This window comes from Strongylocentrotus purpuratus, unplaced genomic scaffold, assembly GCF_000002235.5.
Source record: "Strongylocentrotus purpuratus isolate Spur 01 unplaced genomic scaffold, Spur_5.0 spur5_scaffold_6, whole genome shotgun sequence".
In the NCBI taxonomy this organism is placed as follows: domain Eukaryota; kingdom Metazoa; phylum Echinodermata; class Echinoidea; order Camarodonta; family Strongylocentrotidae; genus Strongylocentrotus; species Strongylocentrotus purpuratus.
The window spans coordinates 22661224-22686869 of NW_022145612.1; the positions used below are offsets into that span (position 1 = coordinate 22661224).

General features: G+C 39.0%; 1 protein-coding gene across 1 annotated transcript in view; it reads right to left on the reverse strand.

Moving 5' to 3' along the window:
- Window positions 1-11954: 11954 nt before the first annotated feature.
- Window positions 11955-25646, reverse strand: part of LOC762569 (contactin-2) — a gene marked incomplete at its 3' end in the record, with an annotated part of 53648 nt that continues 39956 nt past the window's right edge. Inside the window, exons 12-18 of the mRNA XM_030972445.1 lie at window positions 24344-24499; window positions 21639-21782; window positions 20994-21064; window positions 18230-18461; window positions 17591-17706; window positions 12888-13074; window positions 11955-12175 (exon numbers count right to left, since the gene is read on the reverse strand). Coding sequence (XP_030828305.1) covers window positions 11955-12175; window positions 12888-13074; window positions 17591-17706; window positions 18230-18461; window positions 20994-21064; window positions 21639-21782; window positions 24344-24499 — 1127 coding nt within the window. The remainder of the gene's footprint in view (window positions 12176-12887; window positions 13075-17590; window positions 17707-18229; window positions 18462-20993; window positions 21065-21638; window positions 21783-24343; window positions 24500-25646) is intronic.

Sequence of the window (25646 nt, forward strand, 5' to 3'; positions counted from 1 at the left end):
GAAAGTTGTGATAACTCAAATTTTTCAATATTTGCCCCTACGCCCCTTTCAAACGGATATGGGGGTCAGGATCCATCTAATGGCATGTATGTACATTCATTGTGGGGAAAATAGCTAATAAAAAAAATTTAATATTTTCCTCCAAAATGCTGAACCACCCTGGCCCTTACCATTTCGGCCTGAAAGTTGTGATAACTCAAATTTTTCAATATTTGCCACTACGCCCCTTTCATAGGGATATGGGGGTCAGGATCCATCTTATGGCATGTATGTACATTCAATGTGGGGAAACTAGCCTATTAAAAAAATATAATATTTTCCTTCAAAATGCTGAACCACCCTGGCCCTTACCATTTCGGCCTGAAAGTTGTGATAACTCAAATTTTTACAAAATTTGCCACTACGCCCCTTTCAAAGGGATGTGGGGGTCAGGATCCATCTAATGGCATGTATGTACATTCATTGTGGGGAAACTAGCCTATTTAAAAAATATAATTTTTTCCTCCAAAATGCTGAACCACCCCGGCCCATACAGTTTCGGCCCAAAAAGTTGTGATAATTCAAATTTTTACAAAATTTGCCACTACCCCCCTTTCAAAGGGATGTGGGGGTCAGGATCCATCTAATGGCATGTATGTACATTCATTGTGGGGAAACTAGCCTATTTAAAAAATATAATTTTTTCCTCCAAAATGCTGAACCACCCCGGCCCTTACAGTTTCGGCCCAAAAAGTTGTGATAATTTAAATTTTTACAAAATTTGCCCCTACCCCCCTGTCAAAGGGATTTTGGGGGTCAGTATCCATCTAATGGCATGTATATACATTCATTGTGGGGAAACTTGCCTAATAAAAAAAATTAATATTTTCCTCCAAAATGCTGAACCACCCTGGCCCTTACAATTTCGGCCCGAAAGTTGTGATAACTCAAATTTTTCAATATTTGCCACTACGCCCCTTTCAAAGGGATATGGGGGTCAGGATCCATCTAATGGCATGTATATACATTCATTGTGGGGAAACTAGCCTATTAAAAAAATATAGTATTTTCCTCCAAAATGCTGAACCACCCTGGCCCTTACCATTTCGGCCTGAAAGTTGTGATAACTCAAATTTTTACAAAATTTGCCACTACGCCCCTTTCAAAGGGATGTGGGGGTCAGGATCCATCTAATGGCATGTAAATACATTCATTGTGGGGAAACTAGCCTAATAAATTTTTTTTAATATTTTCCTCCAAAATCCTGAACCACCCCGGCCCTTACCATTTTGGCCTGAAAGTTGTGATAACTCAAATTTTTCAATATTTGCCACTACGCCCCTTTCATAGGGATATGGGGTTCAGGATCCATCTAATGGCATGTATGTACATTCAATGTGGGGAAACTAGCCTCTTAAAAAAATATAATATTTTCCTCCAAAATGCTGAACCACCCTGGCCCTTACCATTTCGGCCTGCCAAGTTGTGATAACTCAAATTTTTACAAAATTTGCCACTACGCCCCTTTCAAAGGGATGTGGGGGTCAGGATCCATCTAATGGCATGTATGTACATTCATTGTGGGGAAACTAGCCTATTTAAAAAATATAATTTTTTCCTCCAAAATGCTGAACCACCCCGGCCCTTACAGTTTCGGCCCAAAAAGTTCTGATAATTCAAATTTTTACAAAATCTGCCACTACGCCCCTTTCAAAGGGATATGGGGGTCAGGATCCATCTAATGGCATGTATTTACATTCATTGTGGGGAAACTAGCCTATTTAAAAAATATAATTTTTTCCTCCAAAATGCTGAACCACCCCGGCCCTTACAGTTTCGGCCCAAAAAGTTGTGATAATTCAAATTTTTACAAAATTTGCCCCTACCCCCCTGTCAAAGGGATTTGGGGGTCAGGATCCATCTAATGGCATGTATATACATTCATTGTGGGGAAACTAGCCTAATAAAAAAAATTAATATTTTCCTCCAAAATGCTCAACCACCCCAGCCCTTACCATTTCGGCCAGAAAGTTGTGATAACTCAAATTTTTCAATATTTGCCACTACGCCCCTTTCAAAGGGATATGGGGGTCAGGATCCATCTAATGGCATGTATATACATTCATTGTGGGGAAACTAGCCATTAAAAAAAATATATATTTTCCTCAAAAATGCTGAACCACCCCGGCCCTTACCATTTCGGCCTGAAAGTTGTGATAACTCAAATTTTTCAATATTTGCCGCTACGCCCCTTTCAAAGGGATATGGGGGTCAGGATCTATCTAATTGCATGTATGTACATTCATTATGGGGAAACTAGCCTATTAAAAAAATATATATTTTCCTCCAAAATGCTGAACCACCCCGACCCTTACCATTTTGGCCTGAAAGTTGTGATAACTCAAATTTTTCAATATTTGCCACTACGCCCCTTTCATAGGGATATGGGGGTCAGGATCCATCTAATGGCATGTATATACATTCAATGTGGGGAAACTAGCCTATTAAAAAAATATTATATTTTCCTCCAAAATGCTGAACCACCCTGGCCCTTACCATTTCGGCCTGAAAGTTGTGATAACTCAAATTTTTCAATATTTGCCACTAGGCCCCTTTCAAAGGGATATGGGGGTCAGGATCCATCTAATGGCATGTATATACATTCAATGTGGGGAAACTAGTCTATTAAAAAAATATAATATTTTCCTCCAAAATGCTGAACCACCCTGGCCCTTACCATTTCGGCCCGAAAAGTTGTTATAACTCAAATTTTTCAATATTTGCCACTACGCCCCTTTCAAAGGGATGTGGGGGTCAGGATCCATCTAATGGCATGTATGTACATTCATTATGGGGAAGCTAGCCTAATAAAAAAAATTAATATTTTCCTCCAAAATGCTGAACCACCCCGGCCCTTACAGTTTCGGCCCAAAAAGTTGTGATAATTCAAATTTTTACAAAATTTGCCCCTACCCCCCTGTCAAAGGGATTTTGGGGGTCAGTATCCATCTAATGGCATGTATATACATTCATTGTGGGGAAACTAGCCTAATAAAAAAAAATAATATTTTCCTCCAAAATGCTGAACTACCCCGGCCCTTACAGTTTCGGCCCAAAAAGTTGTGATAATTCAAATTTTTACAAAAATTGCCACTACACCCCTTTCAAAGGGATGTGGGAGTCAGGATCCATCTAATGGCATGTATGTACATTCATTGTGGGGAAACTAGCCTATTTAAAAAATATAATTTTTTCCTCCAAAATGCTGAACTACCCCGGCCCTTACAGTTTCGGCCCAAAAAGTTGTGATAATTCAAATTTTTACAAAAATTGCCACTACGCCCCTTTCAAAGGGATGTGGGAGTCAGGATCCATCTAATGGCATGTATGTACATTCATTGTGGGGAAACTAGCCTATTTAAAAAATATAATTTTTTCCTCCAAAATGCTGAACCACCCCGGCCCTTACAGTTTCGGCCCAAAAAGTTGTGATAATTCAAATTTTTACAAAATTTGCCCCTACCCCCCTGTCAAAGGGATTTTGGGGGTCAGTATCCATCTAATGGCATGTATATACATTCATTGTGGGGAAACTAGCCTAATAAAAAAAATTAATATTTTCCTCCAAAATGCTGAACCACCCCGGTCCTTACAACTTCGGCCTGAAAGTTGTGATAACTCAAATTTTTCAATATTTGCCCCTACGCCCCTTTCAAACGGATATGGGGGTCAGGATCCATCTAATGGCATGTATGTACATTCATTGTGGGGAAATAGCTAATAAAAAAAATTTAATATTTTCCTCCAAAATGCTGAACCACCCTGGCCCTTACCATTTCGGCCTGAAAGTTGTGATAACTCAAATTTTTCAATATTTGCCACTACGCCCCTTTCATAGGGATATGGGGGTCAGGATCCATCTTATGGCATGTATGTACATTCAATGTGGGGAAACTAGCCTATTAAAAAAATATAATATTTTCCTTCAAAATGCTGAACCACCCTGGCCCTTACCATTTCGGCCTGAAAGTTGTGATAACTCAAATTTTTACAAAATTTGCCACTACGCCCCTTTCAAAGGGATGTGGGGGTCAGGATCCATCTAATGGCATGTATGTACATTCATTGTGGGGAAACTAGCCTATTTAAAAAATATAATTTTTTCCTCCAAAATGCTGAACCACCCCGGCCCATACAGTTTCGGCCCAAAAAGTTGTGATAATTCAAATTTTTACAAAATTTGCCACTACCCCCCTTTCAAAGGGATGTGGGGGTCAGGATCCATCTAATGGCATGTATGTACATTCATTGTGGGGAAACTAGCCTATTTAAAAAATATAATTTTTTCCTCCAAAATGCTGAACCACCCCGGCCCTTACAGTTTCGGCCCAAAAAGTTGTGATAATTTAAATTTTTACAAAATTTGCCCCTACCCCCCTGTCAAAGGGATTTTGGGGGTCAGTATCCATCTAATGGCATGTATATACATTCATTGTGGGGAAACTTGCCTAATAAAAAAAATTAATATTTTCCTCCAAAATGCTGAACCACCCTGGCCCTTACAATTTCGGCCCGAAAGTTGTGATAACTCAAATTTTTCAATATTTGCCACTACGCCCCTTTCAAAGGGATATGGGGGTCAGGATCCATCTAATGGCATGTATATACATTCATTGTGGGGAAACTAGCCTATTAAAAAAATATAATATTTTCCTCCAAAATGCTGAACCACCCTGGCCCTTACCATTTCGGCCTGAAAGTTGTGATAACTCAAATTTTTACAAAATTTGCCACTACGCCCCTTTCAAAGGGATGTGGGGGTCAGGATCCATCTAATGGCATGTATGTACATTCATTGTGGGGAAACTAGCCTATTTAAAAAATATAATTTTTTCCTCCAAAATGCTGAACCACCCCGGCCCTTACAGTTTCGGCCCAAAAAGTTGTGATAATTCAAATTTTTACAAAATTTGCCCCTACCCCCCTGTCAAAGGGATGTGGGGGTCAGGATCCATCTAATGGCATGTATGTACATTCATTGTGGGGAAACTAGCCTATTAAAAAAATATAATATTTTCCTCCAAAATGCTGAACCACCCCGGCCCTTACAGTTTCGGCCCAAAAAGTTGTGATAATTCAAATTTTTACAAAAATTGCCACTACGCCCCTTTCAAAGGGATGTGGGAGTCAGGATCCATCTAATGGCATGTATGTACATTCATTGTGGGGAAACTAGCCTATTTAAAAAATATAATTTTTTCCTCCAAAATGCTGAACCACCCCGGCCCTTACAGTTTCGGCCCAAAAAGTTGTGATAATTCAAATTTTTACAAATTCTGCCACTACGCCCCTTTCAAAGGGATATGGGGGTCAGGATTCATCTAATGGCATGTATTTACATTCATTGTGGGGAAACTAGCCTATTTAAAAAATATAATTTTTTCCTCCAAAATGCTGAACCACCCCGGCCCTTACAGTTTCGGCCCAAAAAGTTGTGATAATTCAAATTTTTACAAAATTTGCCCCTACCCCCCTGTCAAAGGGATTTGGGGGGTCAGTATCCATCTAATGGCATGTATATACATTCATTGTGGGGAAACTAGCCTAATAAAAAAAAATAATATTTTCCTCCAAAATGCTGAACCACCCCGGTCCTTACAACTTCGGCCTGAAAGTTGTGATAACTCAAATTTTTCAATATTTGCCACTACGCCCCTTTCAAAGGGATATGGGGGTCAGGATCCATCTAATGGCATGTATATACATTCATTATGGGGAAACTAGCCTATTAAAAAAATATAATATTTTCCTCCAAAATGCTGAACCACCCTGGCCCTTACCATTTCGGCCTGAAAGTTGTGATAACTCAAATTTTTACAAAATTTGCCACTACGCCCCTTTCAAAGGGATGTGGGGGTCAGAATCCGACTAATGGCATGTATGTACATTCATTGTGGGGAAACTAGCCTATTTAAAAAATATAATTTTTTCCTCCAAAATGCTGAACCACCCCGGCCCTTACAGTTTCGGCCCAAAAAGTTGTGATAATTCAAATTTTTACAAAATCTGCCACTACGCCCCTTTCAAAGGGATATGGGGGTCAGGATCCATCTAATGGCATGTATTTACATTCATTGTGGGGAAACTAGCCTATTTAAAAAATATAATTTTTTCCTCCAAAATGCTGAACCACCCCGGCCCTTACAGTTTCGGCCCAAAAAGTTGTGATAATTCAAATTTTTACAAAATTTGCCCCTGCCCCCCTGTCAAAGGGATTTTGGGGGTCAGTATCCATCTAATGGCATGTATATACATTCATTGTGGGGAAACTAGCCTAATAAAAAAAATTAATATTTTCCTCCAAAATGCTGAACCACCCCGGTCCTTACAACTTCGGCCTGAAAGTTGTGATAACTCAAATTTTTCAATATTTGCCACTACGCCCCTTTCAAAGGGATATGGGGGTCAGGATCCATCTAATGGCATGTATATACATTCATTGTGGGGAAACTAGCCTATTAAAAAAATATAATATTTTCCTCCAAAATGCTGAACCACCCTGGCCCTTACCATTTCGGCCTGAAAGTTGTGATAACTCAAATTTTTACAAAATTTGCCACTACGCCCCTTTCAAAGGGATGTGGGGGTCAGGATCCATCTAATGGCATGTATGTACATTCATTGTGGGGAAACTAGCCTATTTAAAAAATATAATTTTTTCCTCCAAAATGCTGAACCACCCCGGCCCTTACAGTTTCGGCCCAAAAAGTTGTGATAATTCAAATTTTTACAAAATTTGCCCCTACCCCCCTGTCAAAGGGATGTGGGGGTCAGGATCCATCTAATGGCATGTATGTACATTCAATGTGGGGAAACTAGCCTATTAAAAAAATTAATATTTTCCTCCAAAATGCTGAACCACCCCGGCCCTTACAACTTCGGCCTGAAAGTTGTGATAATTCAAATTTTTCAATATTTGCCCCTACGCCCCTTTCAAACGGATATGGGGGTCAGGATCAATCTAATGGCATGTATGTACATTCATTGTGGGGAAAATAGCCAATAAATTTTTTTTAATATTTTCCTCCAAAATGCTGAACCACCCCGGCCCTTACCATTTCGGCCCGAAAGGCGTGATAATTCAAATTTTTACAATATTTACCACTACGCCCCATTCAAAGGGATATGGGGGTCAGGATCCATCTAATGGCATGTATGTACAATCATTGAGGGGAAACTAGCCTAATAAAAAAAATTAATATTTTCCTCCAAAATGCTGAACCACCCCGGCCCTTACAACTTCGGCGCGAAAATTTGTGATAACTCAAATTTTTCAATATTTGCCCCTACCCCCCTGTCAAAGGGATTTGGGGGGTCAGTATCCATCTAATGGCATGTATATACATTCATTGTGGGGAAACTAGCCTAATAAAAAAAAATAATATTTTCCTCCAAAATGCTGAACCACCCTGGTCCTTACAACTTCGGCCTGAAAGTTGTGATAACTCAAATTTTTCAATATTTGCCACTACGCCCCTTTCAAAGGGATATGGGGGTCAGGATCCATCTAATGGCATGTATATACATTCATTATGGGGAAACTAGCCTATTAAAAAAAGTATAATATTTTCCTCCAAAATGCTGAACCACCCTGGCCCTTACCATTTCGGCCTGAAAGTTGTGATAACTCAAATTTTTACAAAATTTGCCACTACGCCCCTTTCAAAGGGATGTGGGGGTCAGAATCCGACTAATGGCATGTATGTACATTCATTGTGGGGAAACTAGCCTATTTAAAAAATATAATTTTTTCCTCCAAAATGCTGAACCACCCCGGCCCTTACAGTTTCGGCCCAAAAAGTTGTGATAATTCAAATTTTTACAAAATCTGCCACTATGCCCCTTTCAAAGGGATATGGGGGTCAGGATCCATCTAATGGCATGTATTTACATTCATTGTGGGGAAACTAGCCTATTTAAAAAATATAATTTTTTCCTCCAAAATGCTGAACCACCCCGGCCCTTACAGTTTCGGCCCAAAAAGTTGTGATAATTCAAATTTTTACAAAATTTGCCCCTACCCCCCTGTCAAAGGGATTTTGGGGGTCAGTATCCATCTAATGGCATGTATATACATTCATTGTGGGGAAACTAGCCTAATAAAAAAAATTAATATTTTCCTCCAAAATGCTGAACCACCCCGGTCCTTACAACTTCGGCCTGAAAGTTGTGATAACTCAAATTTTTCAATATTTGCCACTACGCCCCTTTCAAAGGGATATGGGGGTCAGGATCCATCTAATGGCATGTATATACATTCATTGTGGGGAAACTAGCCTATTAAAAAAATATAATATTTTCCTCCAAAATGCTGAACCACCCTGGCCCTTACCATTTCGGCCTGAAAGTTGTGATAACTCAAATTTTTACAAAATTTGCCACTACGCCCCTTTCAAAGGGATGTGGGGGTCAGGATCCATCTAATGGCATGTATGTACATTCATTGTGGGGAAACTAGCCTATTTAAAAAATATAATTTTTTCCTCCAAAATGCTGAACCACCCCGGCCCTTACAGTTTCGGCCCAAAAAGTTGTGATAATTCAAATTTTTACAAAATTTGCCCCTACCCCCCTGTCAAAGGGATGTGGGGGTCAGGATCCATCTAATGGCATGTATGTACATTCAATGTGGGGAAACTAGCCTATTAAAAAAAATTAATATTTTCCTCCAAAATGCTGAACCACCCCGGCCCTTACAACTTCGGCCTGAAAGTTGTGATAATTCAAATTTTTCAATATTTGCCCCTACGCCCCTTTCAAACGGATATGGGGGTCAGGATCAATCTAATGGCATGTATGTACATTCATTGTGGGGAAAATAGCCAATAAAATTTTTTTAATATTTTCCTCCAAAATGCTGAACCACCCCGGCCCTTACCATTTCGGCCCGAAAGGCGTGATAATTCAAATTTTTACAATATTTACCACTACGCCCCATTCAAAGGGATATGGGGGTCAGGATCCATCTAATGGCATGTATGTACAATCATTGAGGGGAAACTAGCCTAATAAAAAAATTAATATTTTCCTCCAAAATGCTGAACCACCCCGGCCCTTACAACTTCGGCGCGAAAATTTGTGATAACTCAAATTTTTCAATATTTGCCGCTACGCCCCTTTCAAAGGGATATGGGGGTTAGGATCTATCTAATTGCATGTATGTACATTCATTATGGGGAAACTAGCCTATTAAAAAAAATTAATATTTTCCTCCAAAATGCTGAACCACCCCCCGGCCCTTACCATTTTGGCCTGAAAGTTGTGATAACTCAAATTTTTACAAAATTTGCCACTACGCCCCTTTTATAGGGATATGGGGGTCAGGTTCCATCTAATGGCATGTATATACATTCATTGTGGGGAAACTAGCCTATTTAAAAAATATAATTTTTTCCTCCAAAATGCTGAACCACCCCGGCTCTTACAGTTTCGGCCCAAAAAGTTGTGATAATTCAAATTTTTACAAAATTTGCCCCTACCCCCCTGTCAAAGGGATTTGGGGGGTCAGTATCCATCTAATGGCATGTATATACATTCATTGTGGGGAAACTAGCCTAATAAAAAAAATTAATATTTTCCTCCAAAATGCTGAACCACCCCGGCTCTTACAGTTTCGGCCCAAAAAGTTGTGATAATTCAAATTTTTACAAAATTTGCCCCTACCCCCCTGTCAAAGGGATTTTGGGGGTCAGTATCCATCTAATGGCATGTATATACATTCATTGTGGGGAAACTAGCCTAATAAAAAAAATTAATATTTTCCTCCAAAATGCTGAACCACCCCGGCCCTTACAGTTTTGGCCCAAAAAGTTGTGATAATTCAAATTTTTACAAAATTTGCCCCTACCCCCCTGTCAAAGGGATTTGGGGGGTCAGTATCCATCTAATGGCATGTATATACATTCATTGTGGGGAAACTAGCCTAATAAAAAAAAATTAATATTTTCCTCCAAAATGCTGAACCACCCCGGCCCTTACAACTTCGGCCCGAAAAGTTGTGATAACTCAAATTTTTCAATATTTGCCACTACGCCCCTTTCATAGGGATATGGGGGTCAGGATCCATCTAATGGCATGTATGTACATTCATTATGGGGAAACAAGCCTATTAAAAAAATATAATATTTTCCTCCAAAATGCTGAACCACCCTGGCCCTTACCATTTCGGCCTGAAAGTTGTGATAACTCAAATTTTTACAAAATTTGCCACTACGCCCCTTTCAAAGGGATGTGGGGGTCAGGATCCATCTAATGGCATGTATGTACATTCATTGTGGGGAAACTAGCCTATTTAAAAAATATAATTTTTTCCTCCAAAATGCTGAACCACCCCGGCCCTTACAGTTTCGGCCCAAAAAGTTGTGATAATTCAAATTTTTACAAAATTTGCCACTACGCCCCTTTCAAAGGGATGTGGGGGTCAGGATCCATCTAATGGCATGTATGTACATTCATTGTGGGGAAACTAGCCTATTTAAAAAATATAATTTTTTCCTCCAAAATGCTGAACCACCCCGGCCCTTACAGTTTCGGCCCAAAAAGTTGTGATAATTCAAATTTTTACAAAATTTGCCCCTACCCCCCTGTCAAAGGGATTTTGGGGTCAGTATCCATCTAATGGCATGTATATACATTCATTGTGGGGAAACTAGCCTAATAAAAACTAGATGGAAATTTGACTGCGCCCAGTCGAAAATGATGCCTCCGCCATAGAGCAATTTAAACAAGTTTGGAGTTTAAATCTCCAGTGGTTCTTGAGATATCATGATAACAATCTCAATGTATGGAATTTCATAAGTTGACCTCTGTGACCCTTGACCTTTGACCTACGTGCTCCAAAATCTAATCAGATTGTCTTCCTATGGTGATACACACTATCATTAAGTTTGAAGTTTAAATCTCCAGTGGTTCTTGAGATATTATGATATGGTGATAAATACTATCATTAAGTTTGAAGTGAAAATTCTCCAGTGGTTCTTGAGATATCGCGATAACGATCTCAATGTATGGAATTTCATAAGTTGACCTCTGTGACCCTTGACCTTTGACCTACGTGCTCCAAAATCTAATCAGATTGTCTTCCTATGGTGATACACACTATCATTAAGTTTGAAGTTTAAATCTCCAGTGGTTCTTGAGATATTATGATAACAATCTCAATGTATGGAATTTCATAAGTTGACCTCTGTGACCCTTGACCTTTGACCTACGTGCTCCAAAATCAAATCAGATCGTCTTCCTATGGTGATACATACTATCCTTAAGTTTGAAGTTTTTACATCTCCAGTGGTTCTTGAGATATGATGATAACAATCTCAATGTATGGAATTTCATAAGTTGACCTCTATGACCCTTGACCTTTGACCTACATGCTCCAAAATGTAATTAGATTGTTTTCCTATAGTGATACACACTATCACTTAGTTTGAAGTTTAAATCTCCAGTGGTTCTTGAGATATCATGATAAAAATCTCAATGTATGGAATTTCATAAGTTGACCTCTGTGACCCTTGACCTTTGACATACGTGCTCCAAAATCTAATCAGATCGTCTTCCTATGGTGATACATACTATCCTTAAGTTTGAAGTTTAAATCTCAAATGGTTCTTGAGATATCGCGCTAACAAACTCAATACAAGGAATTTCATAAGTTGACCTCTGTGACCTGTGACCTTTGACCTACGTACTCCAAAATCTAATCAGATCGTCTTCCTATGGTGATAAATACTATTCCCGAGTCTTAAGCTTAAATCTTAAATGGTTCTTGAGATATTGTGATAACGGTCAAACGGGACGGACGTACGGACGGACGTACAGACGTACGGACGTACGGACGTACGGACGGACAACCCGAAAACATGATGCCTCCGGCACCACCTTCGGTGGCGGAGGCATAAAAATGGTGTTTGTTTAAATTTCCTATCTAGTACAATTGTTATTTCTTCGAACATCGGATTCCAGGACGATCGTGTAGTGTTAGGTGGGCTTAAGGCTAATTGAGTTTGAAGGAGACTTGCCTTGTATCCCATGAGCGGCTCTTCAGATGCTGATGTAGTGATACCATTCCAATTGACTGTAAGATCACCGCCTGTTTCTGATTGGACTGCCCTCACTCCTGTTGGTTTCTGCATGGGTGCTGTACAATCAAAAGGGAAAAAGACAAAACGGATATGTGACCTTGAACCCAAGATGTATGCATGTGTGTAATACACCTTCCCAACTCTAACCCTCTCTGTGCCATAGGTGCTAATAACCATACAAATTCCATTTTTCCAATTGTGTACCTTGATGAGATAATCCTAGAGGCAGATTTTTCCAAGCTGGAGTGGGGTGTGCTGTGATATAGAATATGATGGTGTGCTGGACAATAAAACAGTGTACACTTTCTATTTACAATAGAAATAGCTTGTGGACTGAAAAAAAGAAGTTCTTCATGAAGTAATTTAAACAGGGTTAAAAATTGTGAACCAATACCATGGAAAATGAATTTATCAAGATGAACAATGGGGAAAATGATTTTGAGATTATTCCATGAAGTTATACATGTGATGTATGTACATTTTCTGGATCTGTCATGAACATACAAATATCAATGGAACTGCTAATGAAATTTCTAGAAAAGAATATGTATGATTTTACAAAAATATGAGAGAAATGGTATGATTCTTCCTATCATGTACCTTTCTTTAATCTGGACAATATCTAAGATTTGCATCCTTTCAGTAATATGTGATCTAGATATATACAAGCATGGATTCTTTAACACACAAGGTACATTGGTCAGTGGTGTCTTGAAAGACACACTTTGCATAAAATGTATCCATCTCCTTTCAGTCTTCATATCTTACCGCTCTTGAAAGTCGTATCTGAAGCTGTGTTGCTATCGGGTCCGTTACCACCTCCGCTGTATGCTGCCACCATTACAGTGTACCTGGTGCTGGGTTCCAGGCCTGCGATTGTATTTGAGGTCCCAACTCCCAGACTGACTGCGGTGTTAGCGTTGGCTTCATTACTGTCATCACTCCAATACTTCAACTAGAAAGAGAGAGAAAGAGAGAAAGAGAGAGAGAGAGAGAGGGGAGACAGATGAAAAGAGATAAAGAAAGAAAAGGAGAGAGAGAGTTGTGATAAGTTCATCATTCAAATACAAGATTAAAGGTTTCAGATTGTATTCATAGTTCAAACCCAGAGGCTGTCTTATGTGTTACCATCGGCTTCATTACTGTCATCACTAGAAAACAGGCAATGGTGATCTTTGCGTGATTGAAGGACAAGGAATTATCAAGAGATCCTCTTGTTACAGTAATTATCATGTCGTACAATTGTTGCACAAATGTTCCCGGAAGCTACTACAGAAAATATTTGTATAGAAAGACTAACTGTCTAAAATGACCATACCTTTGTTTCGATGGAAGAGTGTATCTCATGAAAACCGTATCAGGACAATTACCTCCTGGGCAATAACACCCCAGAAAATTGCCCCCGCCTGAGGACAATCATCCCCACCCCTGAAAATAATCCCCTAGGACGATTACCCTGCCGCCCCCTGGACAGCCAAGGACAATCACTATGAAGTCACAATCCAAAATAATTCCCAATTAATGCGTTGCATTAAATAATGATTGCATGTGCACAGTTTTTTAAGACTGTGCACCAAAACCATATCTCTGCTATTCAAGGACCCCGACATACCGTAATTGGCTTAAGTCTGCTAGGAAGCTGTCATAAATTTAAAGTAAAATACCTTGCCAAAAACCTCAACTGAACACTTCTTCTTCTGGATAATCTGCCTCCTTCACTGCTGAAGATTTTTGCAGATGTCGAAGTGCATGTGTTTGGCGACATAGGGATGCCCAGGTGTGCAGGTGAAAAGTGTATATTGTGCCAGTAAAATGTTGCTGAAAATTACTTCCATCCTGTCTTTATTTGTCGCTGGAAGGCTTCCACTGATGGAGCCAGGACAACCACAAGAGGGAGGGGGTTCCACTGTCGAACAGTGTGAGGAAAGAAGGAGTGAATATGTTGCTCTGTTCGTGACTGCATGACACGATAACAGTAAGGACGAGGCGATCTTGTAGTTCTTACGACTGTTGCAGGTACGTTGGATGTACATGTAGTGGTGGATGTCAAAGTCAACCAGAGAGTAGTGCATCTTGTACAGTAAGGTGATACGTTGATGCTCTCTTCTCTTCTCTTCTGGAGGTCCATCCAAGTTGACTCAGCATGTCAGAGACGCTATATGTATGATGATAGCGGTTGAGAACATATCTCACTGCTAGTCTCAGGACCATCTCCAACTGGTTTAGACATCTGACGGTGTGTGGATCCCAGACAGCACTCCCATACTCAAGAAGAGGATGAACAAGAGCCTGGTATGCATCAGTATTAAGCTAAGTGGAGTTGACACGCAGGTTCCTTCTAAGAAAGGCTAGGGTGTTGTTTGCCTTCTTGCAGGTGGCAGATACATGCTGTGTCCAGTTGAGGTCAGCAGTGAGAGAAATTAATGCCAAGGTATTTGGCAGCTGACACAGACTCAAAGATTTCTTCATTGAGGGAATATACTGATGGACATACTTGGTCTTCTTCCTAGAGAAAGTTATGACCTGGCATTTTATTTGACTTAGTGCCATCATCCACTTGTTTGACCAACCACAAACTGATCAAGATCCTACTGTAGCAATTCTGCATCCTCAGGCATCTGGATGGTATGGTACAGAATTGTGTCATGGCGAAGAGTCTGACTTTCGTTGAAAGTTGGTTTGGCAGGTCATTTATGTAAAAAAGGAAGAGGCAAATATGTGCTCCATCATTTTACAGATGATACTTGTGAAAGAGATTGGACGATAATTCTCAGGATCTGTTTTTATCTCCCTTCTTGTATATGGGGACCACGTCCGCAAGGCCCCAATCATCCGGAACTTCACTGGTCCTTTATGAGACTTCAAAGATGGCACACACAGATGGAGCTACCACTCTTGAAAGCTTGCGGAGTAACAATGCTGGTATTCCATCTGGTCCCGTGGCTTTCCGGACTTTCGACTTCTCCAACATCTTAACAATGCCTTGGGTTGAGATGTGGATGTCCGGCATGGCGTCATAAGGAGATGTTTCAGGAAAAAAATCAGTGGGAACATCAATTTCATTGATGAAAGCCATCTTGAATTTTTCGTTCAGTGCTTCAGTCTTGTCCTGGGGGCTTGTGATAGTATGCTCATCAGTTTTCAGAGTATAGGTATCCCACAGCGTTCAGTATGATGGTTCTTCACAAACTTCCAGAACCTCTTCAGTCCCTCGTACTCATTGGGTCCATCAGCAGTGTAAATTGACTCAAGATGGCTCCAATATACCTTCCTTGATTCTGCTTGGATGAGGAGTTTCAAATGCTGCAATTCTGTCTCAAGTGGGAAAGAAACCAAAATGTTTTGTTTCCTGAGCTTGATCACTTGCTTTTTAACCTATTGCTCTTATAGATGAGTTTACGGATACAGCTAGTAATCCATGGCAAGTCTTGTTTCTGTTTGAGCATCTTGTGGGGGAGGAATGTTTGAATATACCCCCTTCAATTCCTCTCTTGAAGAGTTGCCACAGGTCATGGACTGATGCACTGGATGACTTGCTACATATATAATCTGGCACATGTTATATGAGTTCTGCAAAGCCCTACCAGTCTGCTTTCTTGTACATATAAGAACTTTCCACTTTGGCTGGTATCTTTGTGGGGATAACATGTCTATATCAGCAACTGGACAGTTGTGATCCGAGATACCAGGCACTACTACTCACAGAGTTGACCAAGGTTGGATTGCTGATAAGAATCAAGTCAAGATTGTTCGCTTGTCGAATAGGCTCTTTGACAAGTTGAGTAAGACTGTGATTGTTTATAATTTCACCAAACTGATGATGAAGGGCAGGGTAAGCACAGGGACCAACATAAGGGCCATCCCACTTCCATTCAGGTAGGTTAAAATCTCCTGTGACGTGTCTTCTATCTAACCGGGATAGAGACTGTTGCAGGTCAGCGAGGCTGACTTCATCATCTTCTAATTTTGGTTTATAGTAAGCTGAAACATATTATAGTATTAATGACTGCTTTGAGAGAAATAGTTGTTTTATTACGCTCAAGGGAAGGTTAGAATTGTGCTATTCCCCGAGGCTTGCCGAGGGGAATAGCCCAATTCTAACCTTCCCGAGAGCGTATGAAAACAACTATTTCTCGAATATTAAAGCAGTCATTAATACTTTTATATGCCGAAAAAAAATAGACTAAAAAATGAAAAATTAAAAATATTTATCATTTTTGTCGAAGACGGGATTCGAACCCTTGCGTACAACAAGAGGTGTACCGAAAACCAACGCTTAGACCACTCGGCTATGGCCCGCCGCTAACATGCTTGGCAGTTTTCTCCAATATATACATTAAAATGGATTGAAACCGGCTTCGCGTGTGATGAATGCTTCGCAAAAGCTCCATATACGGACTCTTCTTTTACTTTTGCAATGCATATTGGCACGAACTTAGATCAAGATCTATCGGCAGATGTTGTTTTTAATACTAGCAGTCATTAATACTTTTATATGCCGAAAAAAATAGACTAAAAAATGAAAAATTAAAAATATTTATCATTTTTGTCGAAGACGGGATTCAAACTCTTGCGTACAACAAAAGGTGTACCGAAAACCAACGCTTAGACCACTCGGCTATGGCCCGCCGTTAACGTTCTTGGCAGTTTTCTCCAATATATACATTAAAATGGATTGAAACCGGCTTCGCGTGTGATGAATGCCTCGCAAAAGCTCCATATACGGACTCTTCTTTTACTTTTGCAATGCATATTGGCACGAACTTAGATCAAGATCTATCGGCAGATGTTGTTTTTTTGTTTTTGGAAGTTTATTTTCGTCTTCATGTCAACAATGCAAGATAAAATTGTCGGTAAGATCGATCGAGATTCAATTGTATTGAAATTACCGACCAATCCTTCGCACACATACGGCATCCTCCATCGCTCAAACCATTTTTTAACATGTAAACCTATGGGGTAACCATGGACGCTGACCAACTTTTTTTAATAACCATGGTTATTAAAAATATTGAAATGTTTTATGCATGGTTACCGAGAATTTTACATGAACAGTTGAAGTTTATGAATGCAATTCGACCAATCAGATGGCTGGATTTCTTAAGTGAGGTATATAAAGTGTTTTGCTTCCTGCCATTTCAATATGACTCCACAGTATCTCACAGTCAGTCTTCAGTTCTTCCTCTCTTGTAACGATCAAATCAGTCTTGGTGGCAATATACCCTGCCATGTGGGTCATTTGGACGATCCCTACGTAGGATGGTGTATTGCTTATCAAGGAATACTCTATTGCTGTTGATGCCATCAGACAACCAGGACTCTGTACCAATGACTATGTTAGGCCTGTGTTGATGAACCAAGATGGAAAATGGTTGCATCTTAGCACGATACTCTGGCAGTTCACATTGATAACTAAATAAAATATTCATATTTCTGACAAAAGTTTTGTATTGAACCACTTGCTCAGTTACCTTATATCCCATGAGTTCTCCCTCAAAAGTGCTTTCATCAATTGCGTCCCAGCTTACATTGATGGTCGTCCCAGAAGCTCTCTCTGCTTTCATTCCAGTGGGAGCTGTCTTGGGTGCTGCAGACCAAAATGAAGTGAACAAGAAAACTCTGAGCTTCATGGATGTTAAGCTGAAAAGAAAGTTTGCCTACCAAAAGAACTTGATCTATTCGGGGCACTGACGATGTAAGAAGACTCTAGGATATCTTTGGTATGGAATGGTTTGATTCATCGGAATTAATGGCTTGTTTGATGTCATTAGAATATAACTTCCTAAATCCAGTGATAACCTCTGAATAAGCAGTCATAAAAGCGGTGTTGATATGTCTGTGTCATTTGTAATTGTATTGGTTTTCCTGAAGTGTATTGTCCTATGCCAGTTTAAGTCAAGCTTTCGCTTTTTTTTCTTTTCTTTGCAACTTTCCAAAATCTTAAAATCTCTTCCCCCTCCCTCCCTCCCTCCTTCTCCTCCTCTGCTCCTCCTCCTCCTCTCCTCCCCTCCTCTAGCTCCTATTCCTCCTCCCTTCTACCTTCTTAGTCATCAACCCTCCCTCACCATTCTTACCATCATCTTCATTACGAGTTAAGTCTAGATACCTACCTTCTTGGTATGAATAGATGACTGCCCATTCACTGAAGGGACCTTCTCCCTCGCCGTTCCTTGCCTGTATCCGTACTCTGTATTGTGTGTAGAGATCAATGCCCAGTGTAGCTGTGTAGATGATAGCGTTAGGTTCCTCAAGGAGACCTATAGAGGACACCTGACTGTCGACCTTCTGCCATTCCACCATGTAGGACACTGTATCGGAGTTCCACTTGGATGTCGGGAATCTCTGAAAATAGCATCAAAAATTTGTCTTATCAGAAGATCAAGGAGAGACTAGTACTCTTGTGCCATCATATTTTTATGGCTATGTAGCAATCTGAGCCTGTTACACAGAAAAAGCGAAGAAAGCAATCAGGATTGAAATTTGTTGCCTTTGTATGGAGCGCGTTTCAAAAAGCAGTTGTTTTTGGACACATGAAAAATAGGTGATCAATTGTCTTGGGTGACAAAGTGCAGAACGAATCAGGAATTGAAACTATACTGAAACTATACCACACACTTATTAATGTCTAGGAAAACCGCTTTCTGAAAGACACAACTCAGAATCAACCTAGAGTCCAAAATGAAACTTTCATCGATCATTTGTATCATTAGCAGGCTTCAAAATGCCCAAATTTTCATTTTTGAAATAAAGAGTAGCCATCTGCCTGGCTAACATAACATATTAAAAATATATGACAATAGGCCAGTTTCGTAATGTATTCAGAGACCTTTAAATCGCATTACGTAATCGGAGGGTCGGACAAGCAAAGAACTCGCGGTGCGTAGCAGACTACACTTTGCGTGCATACCATACATGACTGTGTTCGCTAGGTGTGATTGTATCGTTTGTTTTCGCTATTTTGAGAAAGAGAGAGAGAGAAGAAAAAGGAGGCAGTTTCAAACTTGAATAATAAATATCTTTGAGATGTGATTTTGTTCTTCATACATTTGATCTTTAAAATCGCTGAGTCTTAGTCAAGAATAATAGAAAAGCATTGCTGGTACAGAACTAGCGATTCACATCTTGCAGCTAAACCTGTTCGGCCAAGTCCCCGGTACAGGCAGCGCACGATACCCCCTCAAAAAAAAAAGAAAAACGAGGTCGATGATACAAGCGACATTGGCTTGAAAGCCAGTGATGAAACAGAAAGCGAAGCACCAAAATATAAGTTAGCTAGCCGATATCGGTAATTTCCATTCAATTTTGCATTTACCTTAGCTTGAATCAGAGTACAAATTTGGACGTAGAAATGAAAGAAGTAATGAACTATTTTCCACTCGTTCGCACACACAGCCACCTCTGCTTGCAGAAGCATGCGTGCGTACCACGTGTTCGTGTTCGTGTAGGCGCGATTCACATTTTCAAAATGAAAACAATTTTACGGATTAAAAAATGTTTGTGAAACGCCTCGATACGGACTATTTCAAGGCGGACGAGAAACGGCTAACGAGAAGCTGACCGCAAAATCAATATTATTAACAAAAGCAACGAGAAATAATGACAATAAAGGTAATAATATAATATAATATATATAAGGTTTTTGTTAATAAAATAATATTTATAAAATAATATCGTCCGATGACAGAGAGCTAGAATAAGAATGATGAATAATGATAAACAAATAATTTTGAACGGAAAAAATGAAAAAAAACAATGAACAAGGAAAAAGAATGATAGAGCAATGAAAAAGGGAATAATAAAAGTAATCATAAAAAACCTTAAGATGGCAAGGAAGAAGAATCAGGATGATGAATAATTTTATTGTTAAGAATAAGATTAGGAATTAAGTTTGATTTTCATAAATAAAAGTTAATAGTATTAGACTACAGTTATGCCGGACCTTCGTTATTCAACTTCAAGAAGCAATTATTATTATTTTTAAAAAAAACATTTAAAAATAAAATTATTATTACATTTTCTATTAGATCTAGTCTAGACTTCTACTTTTTATTTGTTTATTATTTATATATTTTTTCTTTTTGTTCAAGTTGGTATGTTCTGTCTTTTTGCGTCAGTTTGACCTGTATAATGTAGTCACAAGTCGCTATCATGAGCTGCCGAGAGCTAACTAGAGGAGGGAATGTACTCGAGCTTCTCCAGGCCACATAATCTATGGCCATCGGGAAATATCAATCAAAAGTCTTCAAAACTCTTAAAAGCCTTCAGTTTTCGACGATCATAAATGCATGGTCCGCCATATTCTCTACTAGATAATTGAATACGTCATAGGTCCCAAAGTCAGGAATATCGTCAAACTTAAGGGAGGTACGTAACTAGTTCACGTCACTTAACGAAAAATCCTGCCCGTTGTAGTTTCCCCATACAGTCACGTCTACCGAGTGACACGGACCCCGTAGGTCAGGGGCTACGGGCAGGCTAGTCCCTTACTGCCAACGCTAATCTAACGAGTCTTTTCTCGGGTGTATACCGTAGTCGAAACTCCTCTTTTTCTTAGAAAATACTGCAGCTGCCTGAAACTCAGCCTGATGAATGGCAAGTTGGAAGACATTTCCGGCCAAAACAGAAATTCATATATATACACGCAGTTTTGATAGAAAGATATGAATGCAATTTGACGGCAAGAACCGACAGTCTAATACACAATGCACAGATTCAAAATGGTGATTTGACAAAGCTTGTCGGGCTTGGTTACAGTAACCGCGCATTACGTAACCGCCGAAACTGGCCTATTAGCATAACTTAATTATGCAATTATTTGTCTTGGGAATTTAACTTGATTGTATTGTTATTATTATAACATGTAGAGGTACTTACATCCCATGCGATTCTAAGATCTCCAGTATTGCCACCGCCACCTCCAACATTCGATGGTGATGCAGTAGGAGCTAAAAGAGTCAAGGATCATAAGATAAAAGTTAACGTTCATAATCAAAGTTGAAAAATAGAATTCATTGATTTTCAAATATGAAACAACTTATCCACTGAATGATATAAAAATAACACACTGCCTGAAGAGACTGGAGTTAATTCTATAGGGTCTCAGTGCCTGATAATAGCCCATATGACATTGTACAATTAAGTGATAACAATGGGTACCCATAGATTATGTATAGATACAGATTTTAGTATACATGTACCTACTTTATCCTGGTCAAGCCTCAAGATAAAGTAAAATGATTCTTTTGTTCAAAAGAGTTCTTCAACATTCAGGTGTTCTATGTAATGTGTGGGACATGACCAAAATAAAAACATAATATTGATAGAAAAAAAATTTCGACTGCATCATGATTATCTATTTAATAAGGTAGTTCCGTTTAAGCCAATAAAGAAAATTTGACGGTCTGCTTTTCGAGGAAGCACTACGTCTTGGACTTACAAAGGCTTGATAGAGTCTGGTAATACCTCTTTAAAGCAAACTATTTATATAATGTATATGCATACATTATGTATGAATCTTACCTGTTTTGCCAGTTTTGACATCTGCCTCTACAGGTTCGCTGGGTGTTCCCCGACCAATCCTATTGACAGCGATAACTCTGAAGGAATAAAGACTGAACGGATCCAAGTCTATCAGACGAACAGAGTTAGATCCAGTGCTTTCACCTAAAAAAAAAAAAATAAAGAATAAGGCTATCATCTTTTATGATTGGATTTACAAATAATATGCCTTTATATACATTTAACATGACGAAAACTCGTTTAAAATTGAAACTCCCATTTGACTTTCACTACTCCTAGAGCTAAGCCTAAAGTAAACACTAGCACTATACAATGTAATCCTCATGCCAAGAACTTGACGGGGTGATAGAGAGGGAGAGAGGAAGGAAGAAAGAGTGCTAATTTTTACAATTCTAATTGTTGTTATATATCGCCAATTCTGGGTCATTTCGCTTCGTTCGAACTTTCATTATTTTCTTCATCTAAATCATAGGTGACTTTTGGACATGGAATATCTTAAAACTAGATGGAATTTTGACTGCGCGCAGTCGAAAATGATGCCTCCGCCATAGAGCAATTTAAACAAGTTTGGAGTTTAAATCTCCAGTGGTTCTTGAGATATCATGATAACAATCTCAATGTATGGAATTTCATAAGTTGACCTCTGTGACCCTTGACCTTTGACCTACGTGCTCCAAAATCTAATCAGATTGTCTTCCTATGGTGATACACACTATCATTAAGTTTGAAGTTTAAATCTCCAGTGGTTCTTGAGATATTATGATATGGTGATACATACTATCATTACATTAAGTTTGAAGTGAAAATTCTCCAGTGGTTCTTGAGATATCGCGATAACGATCTCAATGTATGGAATTTCATAAGTTGACCTCTGTGACCCTTGACCTTTGACCTACGTGCTCCAAAATCTAATCAGATCGTCTTCCTATGGTGATACATACTATCCTTAAGTTTGAAGTTTTTACATCTCCAGTGGTTCTTGAGATATCATGATAACAATCTCAATGTATGGAATTTTATAAGTTGACCTCTATGACCCTTGACCTTTGACCTACGTGCTCCAAAATGTAATCAGATTGTTTTCCTATAGTGATACACACTATCACTAAGTTTGAAGTTTAAATCTCCAGTGGTTCTTGAGATATCATGATAACAATCTCAATGTATGGAATTTCATAAGTTGACCTCTGTGACCCTTGACCTTTGACATACGTGCTCCAAAATCTAATCAGATCGTCTTCCTATGGTGATACATACTATCCTTAAGTTTGAAGTTTAAATCTCAAATGGTTCTTGAGATATCGCGCTAACAAACTCAATACAAGGAATTTCATAAGTTGACCTCTGTGACCTGTGACCTTTGACCTACGTACTCCAAAATCTAATCAGATCGTCTTCCTATGGTGATAAATACTATTCCCGAGTCTTAAGTTTAAATCTTAAATGGTTCTTGAGATATTGTGATAACGGTCAAACGGGACGGACGTACGGACGTACGGACGGACAACCCGAAAACATGATGCCTCCGGCACCACCTTCGGTGGCGGAGGCATAACAAGTAAAGTATATATATTTCCTACTTCTCATTTCCTTTCAGGCAGAGCCCCAGTAAGAGTTTGTTTACACTAGTATTACGTAAGATGATGAAGAGTCCAGCTGCAATCCAATATCATAATCTCTCACGCAGAGCCTCAAGGTTCTGTCCAAGTTTTTAACGAGAGAAACGAAAGTGGGGTCGGGATACGTACCCCACCTTTACATTGGTGCCTGTGTTATAGTGGTGAGGTATTGGTGGCTCTCTCAAAGCAGTAACGAGAGAAAAGAAAGTGGGGTCAAGATACCCCAGGTGATTTACATTGATTCCTGTGTTATAGTGGTGGGGTATAGTTTTAACGAGAGCTTTTCGTAATGCGCCTGTACAATGCAAATGTGTTAGGGATTAGATACAAAGAATGATGTATTAATATATTATCATTACTGTGGTCTCTTTTTCTCTTCTATCCCTATACTTTCCCTCTTTCATTGAAATGACATATAAAATAACAGTTAATTAAGAATAATTATTAGTAGTAGAGCATTTGCATAATATGATAGTCAATGTTATGTTATGTGTTTATTTTAAGTTTTATTGATTAATTTTAAGTCAGACAATGGTGCGCTTAGAAACACCCATATTAATTAAGCGCCTAATACATGTTATGTATTATTATTATTATTATACTATATGTTTTATGAAATATTATGATTACATTTTTTAGAGTACAACTGCTGTATATGAATGTTGAAAAATATTCATATAAAAGAGAAAAGTAGTTGACAGATAATTGGGTAAGATATAGTACCGGTACTACAATACCCTAAAGTGCACTAGTGTTACAACAAAGATTTTTCTTTCACACAATATATGGATTACTATTTGCAGTTGAACATTATATTTGAGCATGATGAAAGAATTCTTTTTAGTTAAAGTATGCAGGAAAGAAATTAGCGGTAAAGTGAAATATCACAGTGGCCTCTCACAGGAAAAGCATTATGCAATAAGCAAATTAATACAGCATTAATATGTTCTATTCAGCCATTGATTGGTAACAATTTATACACATTATTGATTATTCTTCTAAAAGATGGTTGAAATATTGCATAAATATGCAAAGGAGTTAGTAGGTAGTTATGCCAACAACGCGAGGGAGGACAGTGACACTGACCTGAGCGGAGTTCGACCCATTCGTCGCTATGATCCGTCTGTCCTTCGATGGTAAAGGATGTGATGGGGCTGTTGTTGTCTGTGCCTGGCACCCAGCTCAGGTTGGCAGCCAGGTTCTCAACCTCCACCGAGAGACCGGACGGGGGTCCAGGGGGTGCTACAAGGAGGAGAACCAACAGGTATCATGAGCAAATGTGATGAACAACAGCTAGTTCTATTAAAGTCTACAATGGAATGATATATATGTAATTTTAAACAAGAAATTTTCATGTAAAGTACAACTTTTTTTGTGGAAAGAAACTGTCACTAATTGCATAAACTCTTTGTTGTGTCAATTGTAAATTGCAGTTATTAATAACTTGATCTCTACATTTAGATATAACAGTGGATCACAAGAGCAAGACACTCTATCTAATGGTATTACGAGATTTTAAAGAAAACCCATCACCCCCAAAGGTATTCCCTAGTGGTATTAGAATAATACTAGCAGGACCCACGGAAAATCCACGGGATTCTAGGGGAGGGGTGGGGGGTTAAATAGATAGAGGCCTATGTGCTATCAAAAATAAAATTAGATTATTTTTATATAGACAATTTTTATAATATATGCTGTTTGACCATGAATGGCACACCGTAACAAAAACTATGTCAGGAAGGATCTCAATAAGTACGATTTATTTGCATTATTATTGTTGTGATTTCAATGTAGTTTTCATGAAAAGAGTACAAAAGCAGAAGCTTGGATTATGATTTTGTTGGCATTGTTCACAAAATTTGTATAATCATTTTTAAATTAAAGATTTTACACGAAAAATTGGACGGTTTGTGCCAATATATAGCAGCCAGCTACATGCAGTGCACAAATTGACTCGACTGTGTGTGTGACTGTGAGCGTAGAATCCAGTGAAAGATTTTTTTTTTTCGGGGACTACTTTTTCAACTTTCGGGGGGCTCTTTTTTCTTGGGCTAATTTTTCATTAATTCATTTAAGGATACAGTTTGTTTAGTTTAGTAGCGTAGTGTTACATAAAAAAGGCGTACTTTCTGCGTCAAGTTTCTACGCCGAAAGTATGCGAAATTTTTGAAAACATATTCAATTGTTTGCGTCCATCTTGCGTACTCATTTGCGTCCCTCAGGGTAGAGTAACGTAGAACAGCGTACTCTCAGCGTAGTTGGTACGCAACTCTACTATGGACCCCACCCAATAAGTGACCTGCATGCCAGTGTCACAAATAAGGTATTACAAATATGCTCATCTGACCGTAAGTAAATGCCTAAAACCCCGGAGCTTTCGGGGGTCAGC